Source organism: Vipera berus (genome assembly GCF_964194415.1).
Source record: "Vipera berus genome assembly, chromosome: 4".
NCBI lineage: Eukaryota > Metazoa > Chordata > Lepidosauria > Squamata > Viperidae > Vipera > Vipera berus.
The window spans coordinates 3650640-3671891 of NC_138206.1; the positions used below are offsets into that span (position 1 = coordinate 3650640).

At 47.8% G+C, this 21252-nt stretch overlaps 1 protein-coding gene across 1 annotated transcript; it reads left to right on the forward strand.

Moving 5' to 3' along the window:
- The first annotated feature begins 2993 nt into the window (after window positions 1-2993).
- RPS3 (ribosomal protein S3) lies at window positions 2994-18314 on the forward strand. The gene is made up of 7 exons (XM_081327872.1): window positions 2994-3059; window positions 6808-6938; window positions 9258-9351; window positions 11138-11232; window positions 14209-14396; window positions 15974-16170; window positions 18234-18314. Exons 1-6 carry the CDS (start codon window positions 3030-3032, stop codon window positions 16165-16167), a joined length of 732 nt encoding a protein of 243 aa, XP_081183998.1. The 5' UTR covers window positions 2994-3029; the 3' UTR covers window positions 16168-16170; window positions 18234-18314.
- Window positions 18315-21252: the final 2938 nt, after the last annotated feature.

The window sequence follows — 21252 nt, forward strand, 5'->3', positions numbered from 1 at the left end:
ATCATAAATAAATATAAATAATTGAAAAGAAAAAAAGAAATGGAACAAACAACAGAACTGAATGGCCAGATTTGATGGAGTCCTGGATCTTTTTTTCCTGTCTTCTGTTTTCGATGTCCCTGTGTTTCTAATTTTTCAGACATGGCAAAATGGACTTAATTAATTTAATTAATTTAATTTAATTCCATTTATATCCCGCCCTTCTCCGAAGACTCAGGGCGGCTTACAAGCTTAGCAGTAGCCTTCATTCTATGTATATGCCTGCTTATTAGGGCTTTCACACACACACACCCAAGCGGCATTATTACAAAGTCAGCTTAATTGCCTTGTTTAATTAGGAAATAATACTACTACGGTAGCATATTTATTCGTGACTGGATAGCCTTTCTGGACTTTTTACTCAAAATGGAGGAGGTCGGGGAAATAGTATGGCGTTTTATAGATTCGGTAATTAGGATAAAACGTGAAGAAAGAGTTTTGGATGTTAACTTAAAGAGGGAGGACAGACAATAAATTTATTTGTAAGCATGGCAGTCGAAAGCTGCTGCTTTGCACTTTTTTTTCTCTTTCCTTGATCTGAGCACAAAGGTGCTTTCCCCCCCCCCCAAAAGGCAACTGGACTTTCTTGCTTATGTTTCTTGCTTATGACCAGAATAGTCAAAAATCTCCATAGACATTTATCTACTCATAACTTTGATGTAAGTTTTTTTTCTTTTCTTTTTTCTTCTCTTTTCTTTTCAAAAAAGCTAATTTAGACATAAAGTGACCTTGGGGGTTGCTTGCGTAGCAAGAAGCACAAGCTGAAGAAATGGGTCAGTTCAAGGACCCACAAGATAGATACCAGTGGAAATTAGTTGAGCTTGCAAGAGCTAAGGATGCTTTTGTGTGTGTGTGTGGGGGGTGTTTGCCTCCATCCTGCCCCACTTCTTCACCGGGGACGCCCCATGTAGCTTCTAAGGTTGCCCAAGACAGGAAGAAGTCTGGGCTGCTTTCTCTCACGCGCGAAGCCACTGTGCCCTCCTGTGCTCACAACTGCAAATCGCACTTTTTTTCCCCTCTCCTCGTGTCAGCATCAAGACGTTTTGCTGAAGCATCAGCCATAGAAGGTTATTTCAGTGTGTGAGCAGAGCAGTGACCTTATCGTACGCCAACGAAGGAGAATATCGTGAAGCTCAGGGTTGAAGCAAGCGGGTTGAAGCAAGCTTGGTGGTTTTCGTGCAGACATTTCGTGACCCGACTAGGTAATGTCATCAGTGCAAGGAAGAAGTGGGGTGTGGGGGGAGGAGGAGGAGGACTCTGGGGTCCTGGGTGCTCTCTAAGCTTGGGTGGTTTTCTGGCAGATGTTTCATGACCCAACTAGGGAATGTCCTCAGTGTTAGTAGCTAGCAGGACTAGCGCTGATCATGTTACCTAGTTTGGGTAATGTCTGCTAGAAAAAAAAAACCCAGCAGAGAAAACACCAAGGACCCCACAGTTCTCCTCCTTCTCCTTCTCTACTACTAGTTTCCTCCTCCCCTTCTTTCCTTATCCACTCCATAAACCTCATTCCCAAGCTCAGAGAGCATCAAGAACCCCACATACGTATGTATGTGTGTGTATGTATATACACACATAGATACCACCAATCCTCAACCTCCTCTCCCTCTCCTCCTCCTCCTCCTCCTCCTCCTCCTTCCGGCACTGATGCAAGAAAACCACCAAGCTCAGAGAGCACGAAGGATTCCATAGTCGTCGTCCTCCTGCTCCTTTTCTACCACCAGTCTTATTCCTCCTCCTCCTCTTCCTCCTCCTTGCATTGATGATGTTCCCTAGTTGGGTAATGAAATGTCTGCTAAGCTCAGAGCACCAAGGACCCCATAGTTCTCCTTCTCTACCACCAATTCTCCTCCTCCTCCTCCTCCTCCTCACATAACCTAGAGCAGGGGTAGGCAACCTTGGTGGACTTCAACTCCCAGAATCCCTGAGCTAGTATGGGGAAACTATGGTCCCCTCATGACTCGTGGACTTCAACTCCCAGAATTCCTGAGCCAGCATGGGGGAACTATGGCCCCTTCATGACTCGTGGACTTCAACTCCCAGAATTCCTGAGCCAGCATGAGGGAAATATGGCCCCTTCATGACTCGTGGACTTCAACTCCCAGAATTCCTCAGCCAGCATGGGGGAACTATGGCCCCTTCATGACTTGTGGACTTCAACTCCCAGAATTCCTCAGCCAGCATGGCTCAGCTTGGAAACCTCTCCATTTCCCCTCAGCATAGCTGGCTCAGGAATTCTGGGAGTTGAAGTCCACGAGTCATAAAAGAACCAAGGTTGCTTAGAGTCACACAGTACCTGAGTTAGCCTGGCTTAAAAACCTTTTTAAAATTAATGATAAAATAATAAATAAAATAAAATAAATAAATACAATAATAATAAAATAATAAAACGCTGGACTAGTCAGGTGTTGTGGAGATGATAACACAGCATGTTGAAAATTCATGGCTGGGGGAAAAGAATGCGGCGGGGCAAGTCTTTATACCCCATTGTCAGAATCACTTATGTGAGATGGGAGGTTATACAAGTTGAATGAATTTAAAAAAAGATCTCTGACGAAGGAGCTTCACAGTTATACTTCAGCTGTCCATGGAAGTTCTATCAGTTTACTCCTCTTCATTCCCCAAAGCAGAGGTCAAATTATTGTTGTTGTGTTGATTGTGAGTGTCGTTCCTAATACTGAATATTGTTACTATACTAACGCCCAATTAAACTATTTTCAACCTCAGCCTACATTTCCCAAAATCCCCTGGTACATTTCCCCCCCCAACCCAAAACAGCTCGACCAATGGGAAGCAGCGAACAATCATTGGCGCCTACCCGCGCCAGAGAGCGGCCGGCTCTCAAAAGAACGTCAACTACGTTTCCCAGCGTGGCTCGCGGCTCTTTCCGCCCGCGTGACGCCAGCTGGCCAATGACGAGCGGGAGAACGGCCCTATAATCCTCTGCGCCGGCGGAAACCGCCTCTTTTTCCGCCAGAGCGGCGCGGCTCAAGATGGCGGTACAGATCTCCAAGAAGCGAAAGGTGAGGCTCTTCGGGGGGGGGGCCCTACCGATCCTACGGCGGGGCGGCGGGGGAAGAAATACGGCCGGGAGAAGACGCGACGGGTCGGGCGGCGAGGCGGACCGGCGAGGCGGGCTGCGACGATGGCGGGAGCCTCGGATGGGAGTGGATTGGCCCTGAGCCCCCTCCATCCCTCCGCTGCTCCGGCCCAAAGCCTACCGGTAGTTGGGTCTGGCTGGGCCAAGAAGGCAGCGAGACCGCGGCTAGACGGGCCCGGAAGCTGCCCTATAGCTTTATAGGTTTGCACGTGCTTCTTCCTTAGTAATATTCTAGGAATGCCGCATGGGGCACGTTTCCCTCCACAACAGCCCTGCGAGGTGGGTTGGTTTGCTAGAGAGGGGCTGGATCTGGTCTTGAACCTGGGTCCTCCCACCCAGCTTCCACAACAGCCTTGAGAGGGAGGCTGGGCGGAGAAAGAGGCCTAGACCAGGGGTAGGCAACCTCGGCTCTTTTATGACTCATGGACTTCAACTCTCAGAATTCCTGAGCCAGCTGGATCAGGAATTCTGGGAGTTGAAGTCCATGAGTCATAAAAGAGCCAAGGTTGCCTGCTGGCTCAGGAATTCTGGGAGTTGAAGTCCATGAGTCATAAAAGAGCCAAGGTTGCCTACTCCTGGCCTAGAGGCACTTTTTTTTGGGCGGGGGGGGAGAGCATATAAAACCCAGGATAAGACTGAGGAATTCTGGGAGTTGGAGTCCATACACTTTAAGATTGGAAAAAAAAAACATTGTTTTAGGGGTTCAAGGGAATGTCTATAGCAGGGCTCTTCAAACTTGGCCCCTTCGTGACTTGTGGACTTCAGTTCCCAGAATTCCTCACCCAACGTGTCTGGCTGAGGAATTCTGGGAGTTGAAGTCCTCAAGTCATAAAAGGGCCAAGTTTCAAGATCCCTGGTCTATAGTAACTCCCCTTCCCCCCCCCCCCCAAATAAAATAAAATAAAAAATCCTGTGAAGTGGCCTGGGCTGAGAGCACCAGGCCGAATTCCCCTGGACTTGCTTAATTTTATTTATTTTATTTTAATCCCATGTATATCCCGCCCTTCTCTGAAGACTCAGGGCGGCTTACAAGCTTAGCAGTAGCCTTCATTCTATGTATATGCCTGCTTATTAGGGCTTTCACACACACCCCAAGCGGCATTATTACAAAGTCAGCTTAATTGCCCCCAACAATCTGGGTCCTCATTTTACCTACCTCGGAAGGATGGAAGGCTGTATGATTCCCTTAACGTTTGTATTGGTTCGCTTAACAGAAGTCATAAAATGGGGCACAGCTCATTTAAATAATCGCTTTGCTATCGGTGGAAATTCTAGTCTCAGTTGTGGTAAGTCGATGATGTAACTACAGGTAGTCCTCGACTTAACGACCGCAATTGACACACACACCCCCAGAGTTTATGTTGCGAAGTTAGACAAGTGAGCTTTGCCCCGTTTTACCATCTATCTTCCCACCGTCCTTAAGTGAATCACTGCAGCTGATATATTAGTCACACGGTTGTGAAGTCTTACCTGCCTTCCCCCATTGTTGGAAGGTCGCAAAAGGGGATCAGGTGGCCCCTGGGACCGTCCTATATATGAACCAGTTGTCAAGCATCTGGATATAAATTGCATGACCCCGGGGATGCTGCAACAGTTGTCAGTGTGAAAAAAAAGGGTCATGTCACTTTTTTCGGTGGCGCTGTAACTTCAGATAGTCACTAAATGAACTGTTGTAAATCGAGGACAACCTGTACTTCTAACTGCTGTGAGTGGATCTGGGGGCCTCGGGTATTAAGTATTGTGACAGTCCCATTTCCAAAGTTATTATTATTATTATTTGGATTTATATACCACCCCTCTCCCGAAGGACTCGGGGCGGTATACAGGGCAATGAAAACACTATATACAACACATAATATACAGAAATTAAAATAAATTAAACCAAGTAGCCCAAAACAATAAAACACCTTCCAAAATTTAAAATCGTAATATCCCAGTCCCTCAGTCCAGGCCGGCAAGTTCAAATAGCCAAGTCTTCAAGTTGCAGCTTGCATTTCTGGCCTGCTGTTGTGGGCGGCATTAGGATAGAATAGGATAGGAGAATAGAAATAGAATAGAGATTAGGAGCAGAACAGAATAGAAATAAGAATTAAGAGTAGAATAGAATAAGGTAAAGGTTCCCCCGCACATGCGTGCTAGTCGTTTCCGACTCTAGGGGCCGGTGCTCATCTTCGTTTCAAAGCCGAAGAGCCAGCGCTTGTCCGAGGACGTCTCCGTGGTCATGTGGCCGGCATGACTAGACGCCAAAGGCGCACGGAACGCTGTTACCTTCCCACCGGAGTGGTCCCTATTTTTCTACTTGCATTTTTACGTGCTTTCGAACTGCTAGGTTGGCAGAAGCTGGGACAAGTAACAGGCGCTCACTGTTACGCGGCACTTCGGGATTCGACCCGCCAAACTGCCGACCTTCTGATCGACAAGCTCAGCGTCCTAACCCACTGAGCCATACAGAATAATAGAGTAGAAATAAAGAATAGAATAGAATAGAATAGAATAGAATAGAATAGAGATTAGGAGCAGAATAGAAATAATAAGAGTAGAATAGGAATACAGAATAGAAGAATAGGACAGAATAGGAATATAGTATAGAATGTACCCCTCTCCCTTCGGCAAAGACGCAACTGTGGCCTCTGGTGGACGTGTCAGTGGCCTCTCTTAAGCGTCGTGGTCTCTGCTTAAGGCAAAGAGGCCGGGCCAGGCTTCTGCGCCTTGTCTCTCTTGTGACGGAGCCGTCCTGGGCCGCCTTCTTCGGAGCCAAAGGAATCCCTTCGGTGATGATACGATGACGAGTCAGAAGAGGCCCCCCCTTCCGCCCAGGTTGAGCAATGCCGCGCCACGTTCTGTGGCTCTGTGTTGGTGGCTTTGGCAAAGGGGGGGGGTCCGCTCATTGGATGAACTAGAGGCATTTGTCTGAGAAGGGAAGCTCTTGAAAAGGCTCACTTGTCCTTAACGCTGAAATTTAATTAGTTGGTTTTTGTTAATATTTTTGGAAAGAACCACCTGGAAGTAAAGTTAGGATAGGATAGGATGGTAGAATGGAAGAGAACAGAAGGTGGATTATAGGTGCAGAATCGCTTACAGAATCAAATCATGGAATGGAATAGAAAACATGGAGTAGAATAGAATAATAGGAAAGAATTGGAATAGAATAGAAAATATAAAATAGAATGATAGGAAAGAATTGGAATAGAATAGAAAATATGGAATACAATAGAATAATAACTTTATTGTCACTTTGAATGTACACTAATCGGCATACATTACAATGAAATTTCATTTCGTTCAGCTTTCAACCTCGGCTCTTTTATGACTCATGGACTTCAATTCCCAGAATTCCTGAGTCAGCATAGCTGACTCAGGAATTCTGGGAGTTGAAGTCCATGAGTCATAAAAGAGCCGAGGTTGCCTACCCCTGCACTAGATAAATATGACAAAAATAAATACAGAATCGCGCATATACCCGCATGTATTATATGACACAGAGAAACAACAGTCTGGTTCGGGTTAGGCATACGTGTGCATGGCAAGACAAACGACTCTTGCGAGTTTACCAGACGGAGGGAACAAAAGTTGTGACAGAATCGGGCGGTCCTGCGTTGTTCCTCTCGTCGAGGAGGGTCTGCAAGGAAACGCTTGGCCCAGCATCTCACCGTTTGCTTTTTTCGTTTCAGTTCGTGGCCGATGGCATCTTCAAAGCTGAACTCAACGAGTTTTTGACTCGGGAGCTGGCCGAAGATGGCTACTCCGGGGTGGAGGTCCGAGTTACCCCAACCAGGACCGAAATCATCATCCTTGCCACCAGGTTATTTGTGTGGTCCTGCTGTCATTGTAGTTGCAAAAAAAAAAGTCCCTGAAACTCTTGTGTTTTAGCTCCCCCCACTTACTTGGGAGGAGCAGCTTCCTTTGTTCTTATTCTGGTTATTAGTCTATTAGTTGAGAGGGCCCTACTAGGGGGTGTAGATGGGACGCTGAGCAGGGCCTCTGTCCCAAATCTTAACAGTATGGGCACATTTATTTTCAAGTAAGTGGTCTTAAATATAATCAGCTCTGAACCATGCTAGGCTGGGTAAAGTTATCACGTGGGCAAGTCTAGATGTACCCATCACCACCCAGGCTGAAAACCTTTTGAGTTTCTGCGAGGTCTTCAGATCAGGACTCTGTAGTGTGCTTTCTAACTCTTATTAAAAGCCACAAGTTATCCGCTCACAAAAAAACATCCGCCTTATAATAAAAATTGTACTCAGAAAAGGTGCTAGCGGATACAAGCTTGTTTGCCACTGCAAATCTAACACCAGTCTCTGCCTATAGCGGATGTCCTTCAGCCAGTCCGTTGCAGTAGTCCAGTCATGAGGATGCCAAGGATGTGAGTGTCTGTGTGCAAGCTCACTTAGTCCAAGAAAGTTCACAACTAGTGCACGAGACATTGTCGTACGAGATTCCCCCGGGCCACTAAAAAAATCAAAAGCGGCCCCTTCGGTTTCAGAATCAGAATAGGAGCTGGAAGGGACCTTGGAGGTCTTCTAGTCCAGCCCCCTGCGCAAGCAGGAGGCCCTATGCCACTTCAGACCAATGGCTGTCTAGTCTCTTCTGAAAAACCTCCAGTGATGGAGCATTCACAACCTCTGGAGGCGAGCTGTTCCACTGGTTCACTGTCCTCACTGTTAGGTTTTAGAGTGAGCAAAATAACAAAGAGTTGGAAGGGACCTTAGAGGTCTTCTAGTCCAACCCCCTGCTCAGGCAGAAAACCCTGTCCTACGCTGGCTGAGGAATTCCGGGAGTTTCAGTTCGGAAGTCATAAAAGGGCCATGTTTGAAGACCCCTGCCCTACCCCATTTCAGACAAATGGGTGTCCAGTCTCTTCTTAAAAACCTCCAGTGATGGAGCCCCCACGTCTGGTGGCAGGGTGTTCCACTGGTTAATTGTTCTAACTGTTGGGAAATTTCTCCTTACTTCTAGGTTGCTTCTCTCTCTGACCAGTCTCCAACCATTGTTTCTTGTCCTGCCTTCAGGTGTTTTGGAGAACAGGTTGACCCCCCCCCTTCTTTGTGGCAGCCTCTCAAATGCTATCATGTCCCCCCCCCCAGTCCTCCTTAGTCCATTTCCATTGAGAAAAGATTTGCCATGCAAATCTTTTAATGCAGACATCATATGACCTTTCTCCCTGCAGTAGTTAGTAGCCGAGGTGGACCATTGTTGACTTTGTGTTACTCCTGAACAGTCTTAAAGGATCACGGGTGTTTGTAGGAATCTCTTTGCTTGTGAGCCTAGCTCTCTTATAAATTAAGTAGGTAGGTAGATAGATGTAGATAAATAAATAGGAAGGAGAGATATGTAGTTCTTGATTTATAACTGGACATTTAGCGACTGTTTAAATTTACAGAGGACACTCTGTCACATATCACTGGTGTGATTTTTTGCTTAAAACCAGCGTTTACTTCTGGGTTTGAGCAGAAACACCCCATAGTGAACCACGGACTGGCTTAACGATTGTTGCAAAAAGTGAAAATTGTGCTGCGATGACCCGCTTTACGGCCACGGTAGGCCACAGTTACAACCGGGACGGTCGTAAATTGAGGAGTACCTGCAGGTACATAAAACGGGCAGCTGTAGTCAGAGTAAGCGCGGTGTAAGTCACTTTAGATGCATGCCAGTTGTTGGAATAGAGCAGAAGAACTTGCGGACTGCTGAGAAGAGTTGGATCAAATCAGATGATCATTCCAGTAGCCGTTAAATGCAGGCTAGATTTTTTTAAATATATATATATATATATATGTATATGTATATATATGTGTATATATATATGTATATATATATATATATGTGCGTGTGTGTGTGTAAATTCAAATTGCTAATAAAAGAATTTTTTAGGGAGGCTGAAATGATCATTTCGAACTTCTTATGTTCTCATCAGTCAGTCAGTCATACCCTTTTTATCTGAGATTCGAACCTGGGCTGATTATCTATTAGGTAGTTGCTTTAACTTGACAAATGACTTGACATATATATATATGATTTTTTATTTATTTATTCATTCATTTATTTGTTTATTATTTAAGGGGAAATTTTCAAAGTCGTCCTGGTGGAACTGACCTAATGCCGTATCTTTGCCTTTCCAATTCAGAACTCAGAACGTTCTCGGGGAGAAAGGACGTCGGATTCGCGAGCTGACGGCCGTCGTTCAGAAGAGGTTTGGCTTTCCGGAGGCCAGCGTGGAGGTACAATGGCGGCCCCCGGGCTGGCTGGCGGAATTCTGGGCGTTGATCACTCCACCCGGTTCTTAAAACTTGCCAAACGCGTGGAAAAGTTTGCCTTGGCGCTTCTCTTCCCTTCAGTGACGATATCTTTGTCGATCAGAAGAGGGAGACCCCCTTGCTCAGAGCGAACAGCCTGGAGCCACGTTCCGTGGTGCTTTGGTGGTTAACTCTGACAAGGGTGTCCCGTTCCTTGTATGACCTAGTGCTTTTAGTCTGAGAAGGGAGTGATGAGAAGCAGAATTTCTCCCTTGAATTTAAAAGTCCCAAAGGGTGCTTTTCCAGCAGGCAACTGGACTTGGAAGACCTTTCCCTTCTCCAAGAAGCTTCTTCGGCTCTGACTGGATGGTGGGGAAATGGAAGGATTTATACTCCTTACAGGCAGCTGGTCATATTCCTTACGTTGGTCCTTCCATCAATATAAGGAATATGACCAGCTGTCTGCAAGGAGTATAAATCCTTCCATTTCCCCACCATCCAGTCAGAGCTGAAGAAGCTTCTTGGATGTCTGTGGAGATTTTCAATCCTCCAGATCCTGGTTGTCCCAAAGGTTGCTTTTTTTCAGGAGGCAACTGGACATCCTTCGATTTTCTTTGAAGACGTTTCGCTTCTCGTCCAAGAAGTTTCTTCGGCTCTGGATGGTAGGAAGGGAAGGATTTATACTCCTTGCAGGCAGCTGGTCATTTGCATCCTTTTAAAGGGTCGTTGAGGCCACTTGGAGGTTTGTCTGTGTCCTCAGGGTCACCTGAGTGGTGCAAATGGGGGTGGAGCCTTCTTGGAACTGCTGAACTGATTGTGTTGTAGACTGGAGATAGATCGATCCCCCGTTTGCACCACTCAGGTGACCCTGAGGACACAGACAAACCTCCAAGTGGCCTCAACAACCCTCTAAAAGGATGCAAATGACATTTTTTTCTGCAAGGAGTATAAATCCTTCCCTTCCCCCATCATCCAGTCAGAGCTGAAGAAGTTTCTTGGATGAAAAGCAAAAGGGTCTTCAAAGGGAAAACCAGAAAACCATCTTTGGGACAACCGTGAACTGGGATGACTGAGAATCTCCATACACAAGAATTGTAAAAGCCACAAATGGTTCAGTTGTGGCTTTTAATGGGCCATTTATTGTCTTATGTGTCGGTTGCGTGCCGAGTGTTGAATTTAAAAGGCAGCTATTGAAAACCTCTAGTGTGCGAGGAATCTACGTCTGAAATTTCTTGACAGGTGGTCTTCCTTTTAAAACAGTCCCATTTAGTGACCGAAGTTACAAAGCCGTGGAAAAAAGTGGCCTATGACTGTTTTTTCCACACTTGTGACAATTGCAGCATCCCCGCAGTCAACGTCGTCAAAATTCTGACACTTGGCACGTGTTTACGACGGTCGCCGTATCCCAGGGTCACGCGATCCCCTTTTGCGGACTTCCGACAGGCAAATTCGGCGGGGAAGGCAGAATCAACAGTTTGACTGATTTTAACAACTGCGGTGATTCACTTAACAACTGTGGCTAGAAAGGTCGCAAAGGTCGAAAACTGCCTCGCTTGGCCACAGAAATGCCGGGCGTGTGGTCTTAAGTGGGGAAATGGTCATAGGTTCCATTTTTTTTTCAGGGCCATCGCAACGGTCACTAAACAAATGGTTGCTAAGTCAAGCACGGGCCCGCATCTTCCCCAGAGCGGAAGTAAATTATTTTCCAAAGCAAGACGACTCCTGCCTGTTGCATGTGTGTGTGTGTGAAGCACGTTGCTTTTTCTTGCAGCTCTATGCAGAGAAAGTGGCCACCCGCGGACTCTGTGCCATCGCCCAAGCGGAGTCCCTGCGATACAAACTCCTGGGGGGCCTTGCCGTGCGTAGGTAAGCATGGAGGGCGTGGGGGGGGGGCTGAAGCCGGATCCGAGCTATCTTCTTCCTCCACTGGGTCTAGAAACTCTTGATTTGGCGCCACTTGCCTTCACATCTCCCAAATTAGGCAGAAACAACAAGGTAAAAGCGTTGGAAGGAACCTTGGAGGTCATCTAGTCCAGCCCCCTGCTCAGGCAGGAAACTCCAGACAAATGGTTGTCCAGTCTCTTCTTAAAAACTCCCAGTGTTGGAAGCAGTGGACTATATCCTATTCTATCATTCCCTATCCTATCATTCTATTCTAATCTATTTGTATTCTATTCTATATTTCTATTCCATTCCATTCCATTCCGCGTGCCTGGCTGAGGAATCCTGGGAGTTGAAGTCCACAAGTCATAAAAGGGCCAAGTTTGAAGAAACCCTGCTGTACACATGGAAGTGTGGCCCCTTCATGACTTGTGGGCTTCAACTCCCAGAATTCCTCAGCTAGGCACGCGGAATGGAATGGAATAGAATATGAGTAGAATAGAAATATAGAATAGAATAGAAATAAAAGAATAGAATAGAAATAAAAGAATAGAATATGAATAGAATAGAAATTAAGGATAGAATAGAAATATAGAATATGAATAGATTAGAATAGACTAGACTAGAATGATAGGATAGGGAGTGATAGAATAGGATCGAATATAGTCTATTGCTTCCAACACGGGAAGTTTTTAAGGAAAAACTTAAATTCCTGGCTCAGGAATTCTGGGAAGACCAGAAGTCATGAAGGGGGCCGTAGTTCCCCCATTCTGGCTGAGGAATTCTGGGAGTTGAAGTCCACAAGTCATCAAAGGGCCAAGTTTGAAGACCCCTGCTTCAGTCACTGAATAATTGTAAGTCAAGGACTACCTGTAGTTTAGCCGGTGTACACGCACACACACACACAGAGATTTCCCATTGCCAGCTGAGAGAATTCTGGGAGCTGAAGTCCACACATCTTAAAATGGCCAGTGTTGGAAACCCTGTTTTGATGTGTCCTTGTCTAGCTTCTTGTGCAACGTCAGCACGATGAAGTTTGAGTGCACCCCTCTCCCTTCAGCAAAGACGCAACTGTGGCCTCTGGTGGACGTGTCAGTGGCCTCTCTTTTTTTTTATTGAAAAGTTTTATAAAAGTTACAAAAAAACCCCAAAACCAACCCACCCTAAACCCCCCCTCTCCCTCCCCCACTTCCCAGAGCTGAGTACAGGGTTACAAATATAATAATCATAATCTAACTAACATTAACCAACTATATAAATAACCAAGTTCATAATGCGCTTTAACTCCCCTTTAACATAAATACAAGCAAAATAACAGTATACATAATAATAAAAACATAAATTAAAATCCAAATTATTAAACAATACAATATCCAAGTTATTAAACAATACTAATACTAAAAATAATAATAATACCATATACTTAAAACTAATAAAAATTCCACTATAATAAACTATTAATAATAATAACAACCTAAAATTTACTCATAGGCTAAATGGAACTTTTTAGTCCCATATTTATTCTGGATATAATCTGTCGTGTCAGTGGCCTCTCTTAAGCGTCGTGGTCTCTGCTTAAGGCAAAGAGGCCGGGCCAGGCTTCTGCGCCTTGTCTCTCTTGGGACGGAGCCGTCCTGGGCTGCCTTCTTCGGAGCCAAAGGAATCCCTTCGGTGATGATACGATGACGAGTCAGAAGAGGCCCCCCCTTCCGCCCAGGTTGAGCAATGCCGCGCCACGTTCTGTGGCTCTGTGTTGGTGGCTTTGGCAAAGGGGGGGGTCCGCTCATTGGATGAACTAGAGGCATTTGTCTGAGAAGGGAAGCTCTTGAAAAGGCTCACTTGCCCTTAACGCTGAAATTTAATTAGTTGGTTTTTGTTAGTATTTTTGGAAAGAACCACCTGGAAATAAAGTTAGGATAGGATAGAAAAAATGGAATTAAATAGGACGCGGTGGGTTAGGAGGCTGAGCTTGTCGATCAGGTCGGCAGTTTGGCGGGTCGAATCCCGAGTGCCGCGTAGCAGAGTGAGCGCCTGTTACTCGTCCCAGCTTCTGCCAACCTAGCAGTTCGAAAGCATGTAAAAATGCAAGTAGAAAAATAGGGACCACTATGGTGGGAAGGTAACAGCGTTCCGTGCGCCTTTGGCGTCTAGTCATGCCGGCCACATGACCACGGAGACGTCCTCGGACAAGCGCTGGCTCTTCGGCTTTGAAACGGAGACGAGCACCGGTCCCTAGAGTCGGAAACGACTAGCACACATGTGCGGGGGAACCTTTACCTTTACCTTTAGAATAGTTTATAGTTGCAGAATTACTTCTAGAATCAATGGAATGGAATAGAATATACATGCAGAATTGCTTATACAATCAAATAATGGAATTGAATTATAATAGAATAGATCTGGAAAGGACTTTGAAGATCTTCTAGTCCAGCCCCCTGCTCAAGCAGGAGAACCTACACCATCTCAGACATGTGACTGTCCAGTGTTTTCTTAAAAACCTCCAGTGATGGAGCGCCCACGCTTTCTGGTGGCAAGCTGTTCCACTGGCTAATTCTCAGCCCTATGCGATTTACACAACACTAAGCTGAATTCTCACCGGTCACGGTACATGTGCAGATGTCCTCTTATTAAGCGGGGCAAAATGCCGCCATCAAATTGTGACGGGCTGGAAAAAAAACTATCCAGCACACAACGTCAGAACGAAGCCTATTATTAATGGAGATTTTGCCGACTGCGTCGTTGTGACAAATGGAAGTAAAAAAATTTCTATTTGCATCGTAGATAACGTTTGTGATCTTTCCATTAAGCTTTCCGATTTTTGTGTTTTTACGGAAATTCGATGCGAGTGTGCCCTGCGTGGTTAGTTTTAAATTTTAATTAATTACACTTAAGAGGGCTGCCGACTCTGGTGCTTATATTTAAATCCTCCCCAGTTCTCACCCGGCTGTTCTCTCTGCGCAGGGCGTGCTACGGCGTCCTCCGTTTCATCATGGAAAGCGGAGCCAAAGGTTGCGAAGTGGTGGTATCTGGCAAACTCCGGGGCCAGCGTGCCAAGTCCATGAAGTTTGTGGATGGGTTGATGATCCACAGCGGGGACCCGGTCAACTACTACGTGGACACCGCCGTGCGCCACGTCCTCCTCCGACAGGGTAAGGGGGAGGGAGACCTCCGCACAGGCTCCATCGACAGCTCAAGATTTTGGAAGCCTCTGCCCCCTTCTTCCTTGTGGGAGGGTGGGGGTCTACCTCGAGGAACCTCTGCTGTGCTCCCTCTCAGGTGCCCACAATCCAGAGCATTTGTTGAGTTCAGATCAGAGGAGAAGTTTATCGTTGCTAGCTGTGCGGGTAGTTTTTGACTTTTAACAACCAGATTTAGCAATAGCCCTTCGGCTTACATACCGCTTCACAGTGGCTTACGGCCCTTTCTGAGCAGTTTTACAGAGTCAGCGATATTTGCCCCCCCAACAATCTGGGTCTTCATTTTAACCAACCTCGGAAGGATGGAAGGCTGAGTCCACCTTGAGCCTGGTCAGGATCGAACTGCTGGCTGTGGGCAGCGTGTTAGCCTGCATTCTAATCCCTGTGCCGCAGAAAGGGAGGGAGGGAGGGAGGGAAGAAGGAAGGAAGGAATAGCAATGGCACTCAGACTTACATACCGCTTCGCAGTGGTTTACAGCCCACTCAGCAGTTTTACAGAGTCAGCATTTTGCCGCCCTGCCCCCCCAAAAAAAACTGGGTCCTCATTTTACCGACCTTGGAAGGCTGGGTCCACCTTGAGTCAGTCATTCTAAACTTCCCCACCACAGCCCTTCCTTCCTTCTTCCCTCCCTCCCTTTTCTTTCCTTCCTTCTTCCCTCCCTCCTTCCTCCCTCCCTCCCTTCTTTTCCTTCCTTTGTTCCTTCTTCCCTCCCTCCCTTCTTTCCTTCCCTCTTCCCTTCCTCCTCCTCCCTCCCTCCCTCCCTCCCTCCCTTCTTTTCCTTCCTTCCTTCCTCCATCCCTTCTTTTCTTTCCTTCCTTCTTCCCTCCCTCCTTCCTCCCTCCCTCCCTTCTTTTCCTTCCTTTGTTCCTTCCTCCATCCCTTCTTTTCTTTCCTTCCCTCTTCCCTTCCTCCTCCTCCCTCCCTCCCTCCCTTCTTTTCCTTCCTTCCTTCCTCCATCCCTTCTTTTCCTTCCTTCCTTCTTCCCTCCCTCCTTCCTTTGCAATAGCACTTAAGATTTGTATACCGCTTCACAGTCCTTTACAGCCCTCTCTAAGCGGTTTACAGACTCAGCATATTTGCCCCCCCCCCAACAACCCGGGTCCTCATTTTACTGACCCCGGAAGGCTGAGTCCACCTTGAGCCCGGTCAGGATCGAACTCCAGGATGTGGGCAGAATTGGACCCGCTTAACCCTGCCTTCCAGCCCCGCCCCCTGTTCATCTCCTACAGCTACTTTCTAGCGAATCCGGACGCTGAGCAAGGGACCCTGGGCGTGTGTTCGGCTGCAGACCCATCGCGCGATCCATTTGGCCCCGATGAGGATTTCTGGAAAGGAGCTCCCCACCCCCACCCCGGTGAAGAAAAGGCCCACCTCACAGGGGGAGCGGGAGGAACGCTCGCCTCTGTTGCAGCCTGCCTGTTGCCCCCTCCCCTCCACCCTTCCAACCTTGTGAGTTTCTGCTCCTCTCATGGGCTCGCAGGCCAAAACGATCCCACCGCCTCAGTGGCTCTCCTTCTTTTGTTTGCAGGTGTGCTGGGTATTAAGGTGAAGATCATGTTGCCCTGGGATCCCAGTGGGAAGATTGGGCCCAAGAAGCCCCTGCCGGACCACGTCAGCATCGTGGAGCCCAAAGAAGAGATTCTGCCCACCACCCCCATCTCCGAGCAGAAGGGCACCAAGCCGGAGCAGCCGCCGATGCCCCAGCCTGTGCCCACGGCTTGAGAGGTAAGGGCCTGGCTCGGGTTTTTGCCCTGAAAAATGGTCTGCGGAGGGTGAGCTAATAATATAAGCCACCTTGGGAGGGGCTGTGGGGTCCTTGCTGCTCTCTGAGCTGGGTGGTTTTCTTGCGGACGTTTCGTGACCCAACTAGGGAACATCCTCAGTGCTAGAAGGGAGGAGGAGGAGAAGAACTCTGGGGTCCTTGGTGCTCTCTGAGCTGGGTGGTTTCCTTGCAAACCTTTCGTGACTCAACTAGGGAACATCCTCAGTGCTAGAAGGGAGGAGGAAGAGGAAGATTGGTGATAGAGGACATCTGTGGGGTCCTTGGTGCTCTCTGAGCTGGGTGGTTTCCTTGCAAACCTTTCGTGACCCAACTAGGGAACATCCATCAGGGTTAGAAAAGAATGGAGTTTGTGCAGAGGAGGAAAGGGACTAGGTCAGGGGTCTTCAAGCATGGCCCTTTTATGACTTGTGGACTTCCAACTCCCAGAATTCCTCAGCCAGCCTCGACGCTGGCTGAGGAATGCTGGGAGTTGGAAGTCCACAAGTCATAAAAGGGCCAGGTTTTTGAAGATCCCTGGACTAGGACGAGGTCCTTGCTGTTCTTTGAGCTGGGTGATTTCCTTGCAGACGTTTCATGACCCAACTAGGGAACATCATCAGTGCTTGAAGGGAGGGGGGTTTGTGGAGAGGAGGAAGATGATTGTGGGGTCCTTGGTGCTCTCTGAGTTTGGTGGTTTTCTTACAGACGTTTCGTGATGAAACTAGGGAACGTCATCAGTGCTAGAAGGGAATGGACTTTGCTCTCTACAAGCAAGCTACTTGTATATATAAAAAAACAGCAAACACCCCCCCCCAAACTCCCTTCTAGCACTGATGTTCCCTAGTTGGGTCATGAAACGTCTGCAAGGAAAGAACTCAGAGACCATCTAAGGATCCCAGTCTCGTCCTCTTCCTCCTTCTCCCCCCACTGATGATGATCCCTAGTTGGGTCATGAAACGTCTGCAAGGAAACCACCCAGCTCAGAGAGCACCTCCACCGTTCAACCCAAAGAGTTTCTCTTCTATAGACATAAGTCCCCTTCTCCAAAATGTCAGTAGCACATAAAAGACCTGGCATTCGTATGCTTGGGTCTTCTTAACCCTAGAACCAGGGTAGGCAACCTTGGCTCTTTTATGACTCGTGGACTTCAACTCCCAGAATTCCTGAGTCAGCATAGCTGAGTTTTTCTGAAGCATAGCTAGCTCGGGAATTCTGGGAGTTGAAGTCCGCAAGTCATGAAGGGGCCTTAGTTCCCCCATGCTGGCTCAGGAATTCTGGGAGTTGAAGTCCATGAGTCATAAAGGGCCATAGTTCCCTCATGCTGGCTGAGGAATTCTGGTAGTTGAAGTCCACGAGTCATGAAGGGGCCAAAGTTCCCCCATGCTGGCTCAGGAATTCTGGGAGTTGAAGTCCATGAGTCATAAAGGGCCATAGTTCCCTCATGCTGGCTGAGGAATTCTGGGAGTTGAAGTCCATGAGTCATGAAGGGGCCAAAGTTCCCTCATGCTGGCTGAGGAATTCTGGGAGTTGAAGTCCACGAATCATAAAGGGGGCCATTGTTCCCCCATGCTGGCTTAGGAATTCTGGGAGTTGAAGTCCATGAGTCATAAAAGAGCCGAGGTTGCCTACCCCCTGCCCTAGAACATTGCTTGAAAGTAACGGTGATTTTAGCACTGATACACGTTGACTGGCTTCTGAGGCCCTTTTGACGGATCGCTTTGTAATTTGCAAACGGCAAATGTATTATTCTTCTCCAACTTGGTAGCCTTACCCACCCACCCACCCACCCACCCACTGTGCTTCCTCCTCGGCAACTCTTACCAGGACATCCTCAAGGCACCAGTTGAGGGAAAACCGTTGCAAGTTACACGGGCCTATTGGCTGCGTGTCCTTCCAAAAGAATTAAAGACAATTTTGCATTTATGGAAGAGTTAAAAAAAGAGGTCTTGCCACCCAGAGTTCTTTTTAAACTAAAGGCGGGGGCTGAATTATTCCCTGATGCTTTTTTTTCTTTTTTATCTTGCAGGTTTTTGATTTAAAACCTTGAAGTTCTATTAAAAAGAAACATCTCTTAATAAAAAAAATTAAAAGCCATCAAGAAACGGTTCTTTCCTGCTCTAGGACTGAGATCGTGTCCTTCGGGAACTTAGTTTAATCCTTCCCAGACCAAATTGTGCTCTCAAATTAACGATAGCTTAGCCCGACTAACGTATCAGTTTTTCAGAGACCAGAGCTCGGGGGGGGGGGGGAAATAAAGGGTGGTGCTTGGACTTCATTAGTCCCTGGGATGGGAGACCACCAGGAAAGGCCAGGACTGAAGAGCTACTGTGGGCAGTTACAGGCCGCCCTCGACTTAACAGCCCAAATTGAGTCCCACAATTTCTGTTGCTAAGCAAGAGAGTTGTTCAGTGTATTCTGTCCCATTTTACGACCTTCCTTGCCCCGATTGGGGTAGGCAACCTTGGCTCTTTCATGACTCGTGGACTTCAACTCCCAGAATTCCTGAGCCAGCCATGCTGAGGGGAAAGGGAGAAGATGCCATGCTGAGCCATGCTGGCTCAGGAATTCTGGGAGTTGAAGTGCACAAGTCACAAAGGGGCCATAGTTCCCCCATGGTGGCTCAGGAATTCTGGGAGTTGAAGTGCACAAGTCACAAAGGGGCCATAGTTCCCTTGCTGGCTCAGGAATTCTGGGAGTTGAAGTCCACGAGTCACAAAGGGGCCTTAGTTCCCCCATGGTGGCTCAGGAATTCTGGGAGTTGAAGTCCACGAGTCATAAAAGAGCCAAGGTTGCCTACCCCTGGGATAGACCATGGCTAAAATGATGAGGGCGGCGACCAGCACACTAATAAGGGCTAAACTATTTTGGCCTCCAGGAGTTTCACTGTGGACGGCCTATAAAACTACACTTTTCTTGGTAGCAGTGCAGGAAAAGAAGGGGGTCTCTTCTATACCCTCTCTTGAAGTGGGTTAAGTCTCCTGCTTAAATATATATATTTTGCCTCCAAAATTTTCAGGGTAGGCTTTACCTCACCTCCAGCACTGACAGCCCCACCCAGCCGGTCCACTTCTTCTGGGGCTGAGGTTCTGAAGCTGCATTCGTGCCTGCATTTTGCAGTCAGGCCTTTCCAGAAGGCCTAAGCAGCCGAGTACCGAGCTTATATTAGGCCCACCCACCCACCCCCCAAAAAAAATCAAGCTAGGGCTTATTGTTGGTGTAGGCCTTACTTTTGGGGAAACACGGTATGTCCAAATTGAACAGCCCTCCTTCAACATAGGGGGAGGGATAAGACATCCTATATCTACAGTCTACAATTCTGGGAGTTGAAGTCCACGAGTCATGAAGGGGCCAAAGTTCCCCCATGTTGGCTCAGGAATTCTGGGAGTTGAAGTCCACAAGTCATGAGGGGGCCATAGTTCCCCCATGCTGGCTCAGGAATTCTGGGAGGTGAAGTCCACAAGTCATAAAAGAGCCAAGGTTGCCTACTCCTGGTCTAGTGACTTCAAAAGTTACGTTGGTGGGAAAAGTGACCTATGATGGTTTTTCACACTTAGGCCCACTGCCGCCTCCCCCCGTGGTCACGTGACCCAAATCTGCACGCTTGGCAACTGCCATGTGCTCAAGGCGGTTGCAGTGGCCTGGGAGGTCACGCGTGATCCCCTTTGGCGCCTTTCCGACGTGCAAAGTCCACGGGGAAGCCAGAGTCGCCTTAAACAACACTTATACTAACTTTTAACGACTGCAGTGATTTGCTTAACGACGGGTGGCCAGGAAGGTCCTAAAACAGGGCCAAATTCACTGCATGGCAACCGAAATTTGGGGCTCCGTTGCGGTATTTAATCGCCTGCCTTCTGGAATTGGGCAGCCGGGGAGGCAAAAGAGTGAGGAAGGAGCCAGGTCTTTTTCAGCTATTCCTGTCCACTTGGATGTCCGGTTGGAGGTGGATGCAAACAGCCGGAGTTTCCTGTCCTGTTGAAAGGGGCCATTTGGGAGGTCATTTGAGGACACACACCCCCAACCACAATGGCACCAATGGCTCACAGCCATATCGCTGTACGAACATCCTTATTCACAGGCTAGCATTGGATGCAACTCTGTGTTCCATCTTAAGAGGGGTCCCCAACCCCCCCCCCCCCCGGCTGTGGACCAGCAACCGGTCCACACAAACAAGGAAAGCCCCATCTGTGGGATGCAAGCAGCACACGAAACCACGTCCCCTTCGGTCCAGGGAATAACCCCATTTCACAGAACCGGTCCCTGGTGCCCAAGAGGTTGGGGGCTGCTGCCCTGTCCCCTTTGGGGGCTGCGTTCAGGACTCTTTCCTGCCATTCCCTGTCCACTCTGTAGGACCGAGAGGGTGACTGGCCCAGATCCCACCCCTTTCAAGTCCACATGTGCTGGATGGGGAATTCTGGGAGTTGACGTCTACACATACTAGGGGATTCTGGGAATTGAAGTCCACATGTGCTGGCTAGGGAATCCTGGGAGTTGAAGTCCACACATACTAGGGAATTTGGGGAATTGAAGTCCGTATGCTGGCTGGGAATCCTGGGAGTTGAAGTCCACACATACTAGGGAATTTGGGGAATTGAAGTCCGTATGCTGGCTGGGAATCCTGGGAGTTGAAGTCCACACATACTAGGGAATTTGGGGAATTGAAGTCCGTATGCTGGCTGGGAATCCTGGGAGTTGAAGTCCACACATACTAGGGAATTTGGGGAATTGAAGTCCGTATGCTGGCTGGGAATCCTGGGAGTTGAAGTCCACACATGCTAGGGGATTTTGGAAATTGAAGTCCATATGCTGGCTGGAAAATTCTGGGAATTGAAGTGCACTCATGCTGGCTGGGGAATTTGGGAATTGAAGTCCATCTGCTGGCTAGGGAAGTCTGGGAATTGAAGTCCACCCATGCTGGCTGGGGAATTATGGGAGCTGAAAGTCCACCTGGCCAAAGTTAAGATATGCTGATCTAGAACATTCATTCATCCCAGCCAACGTCAGAATTATTCGCAGCACAACCCAGCCTATCATTTCGGGACAATTTT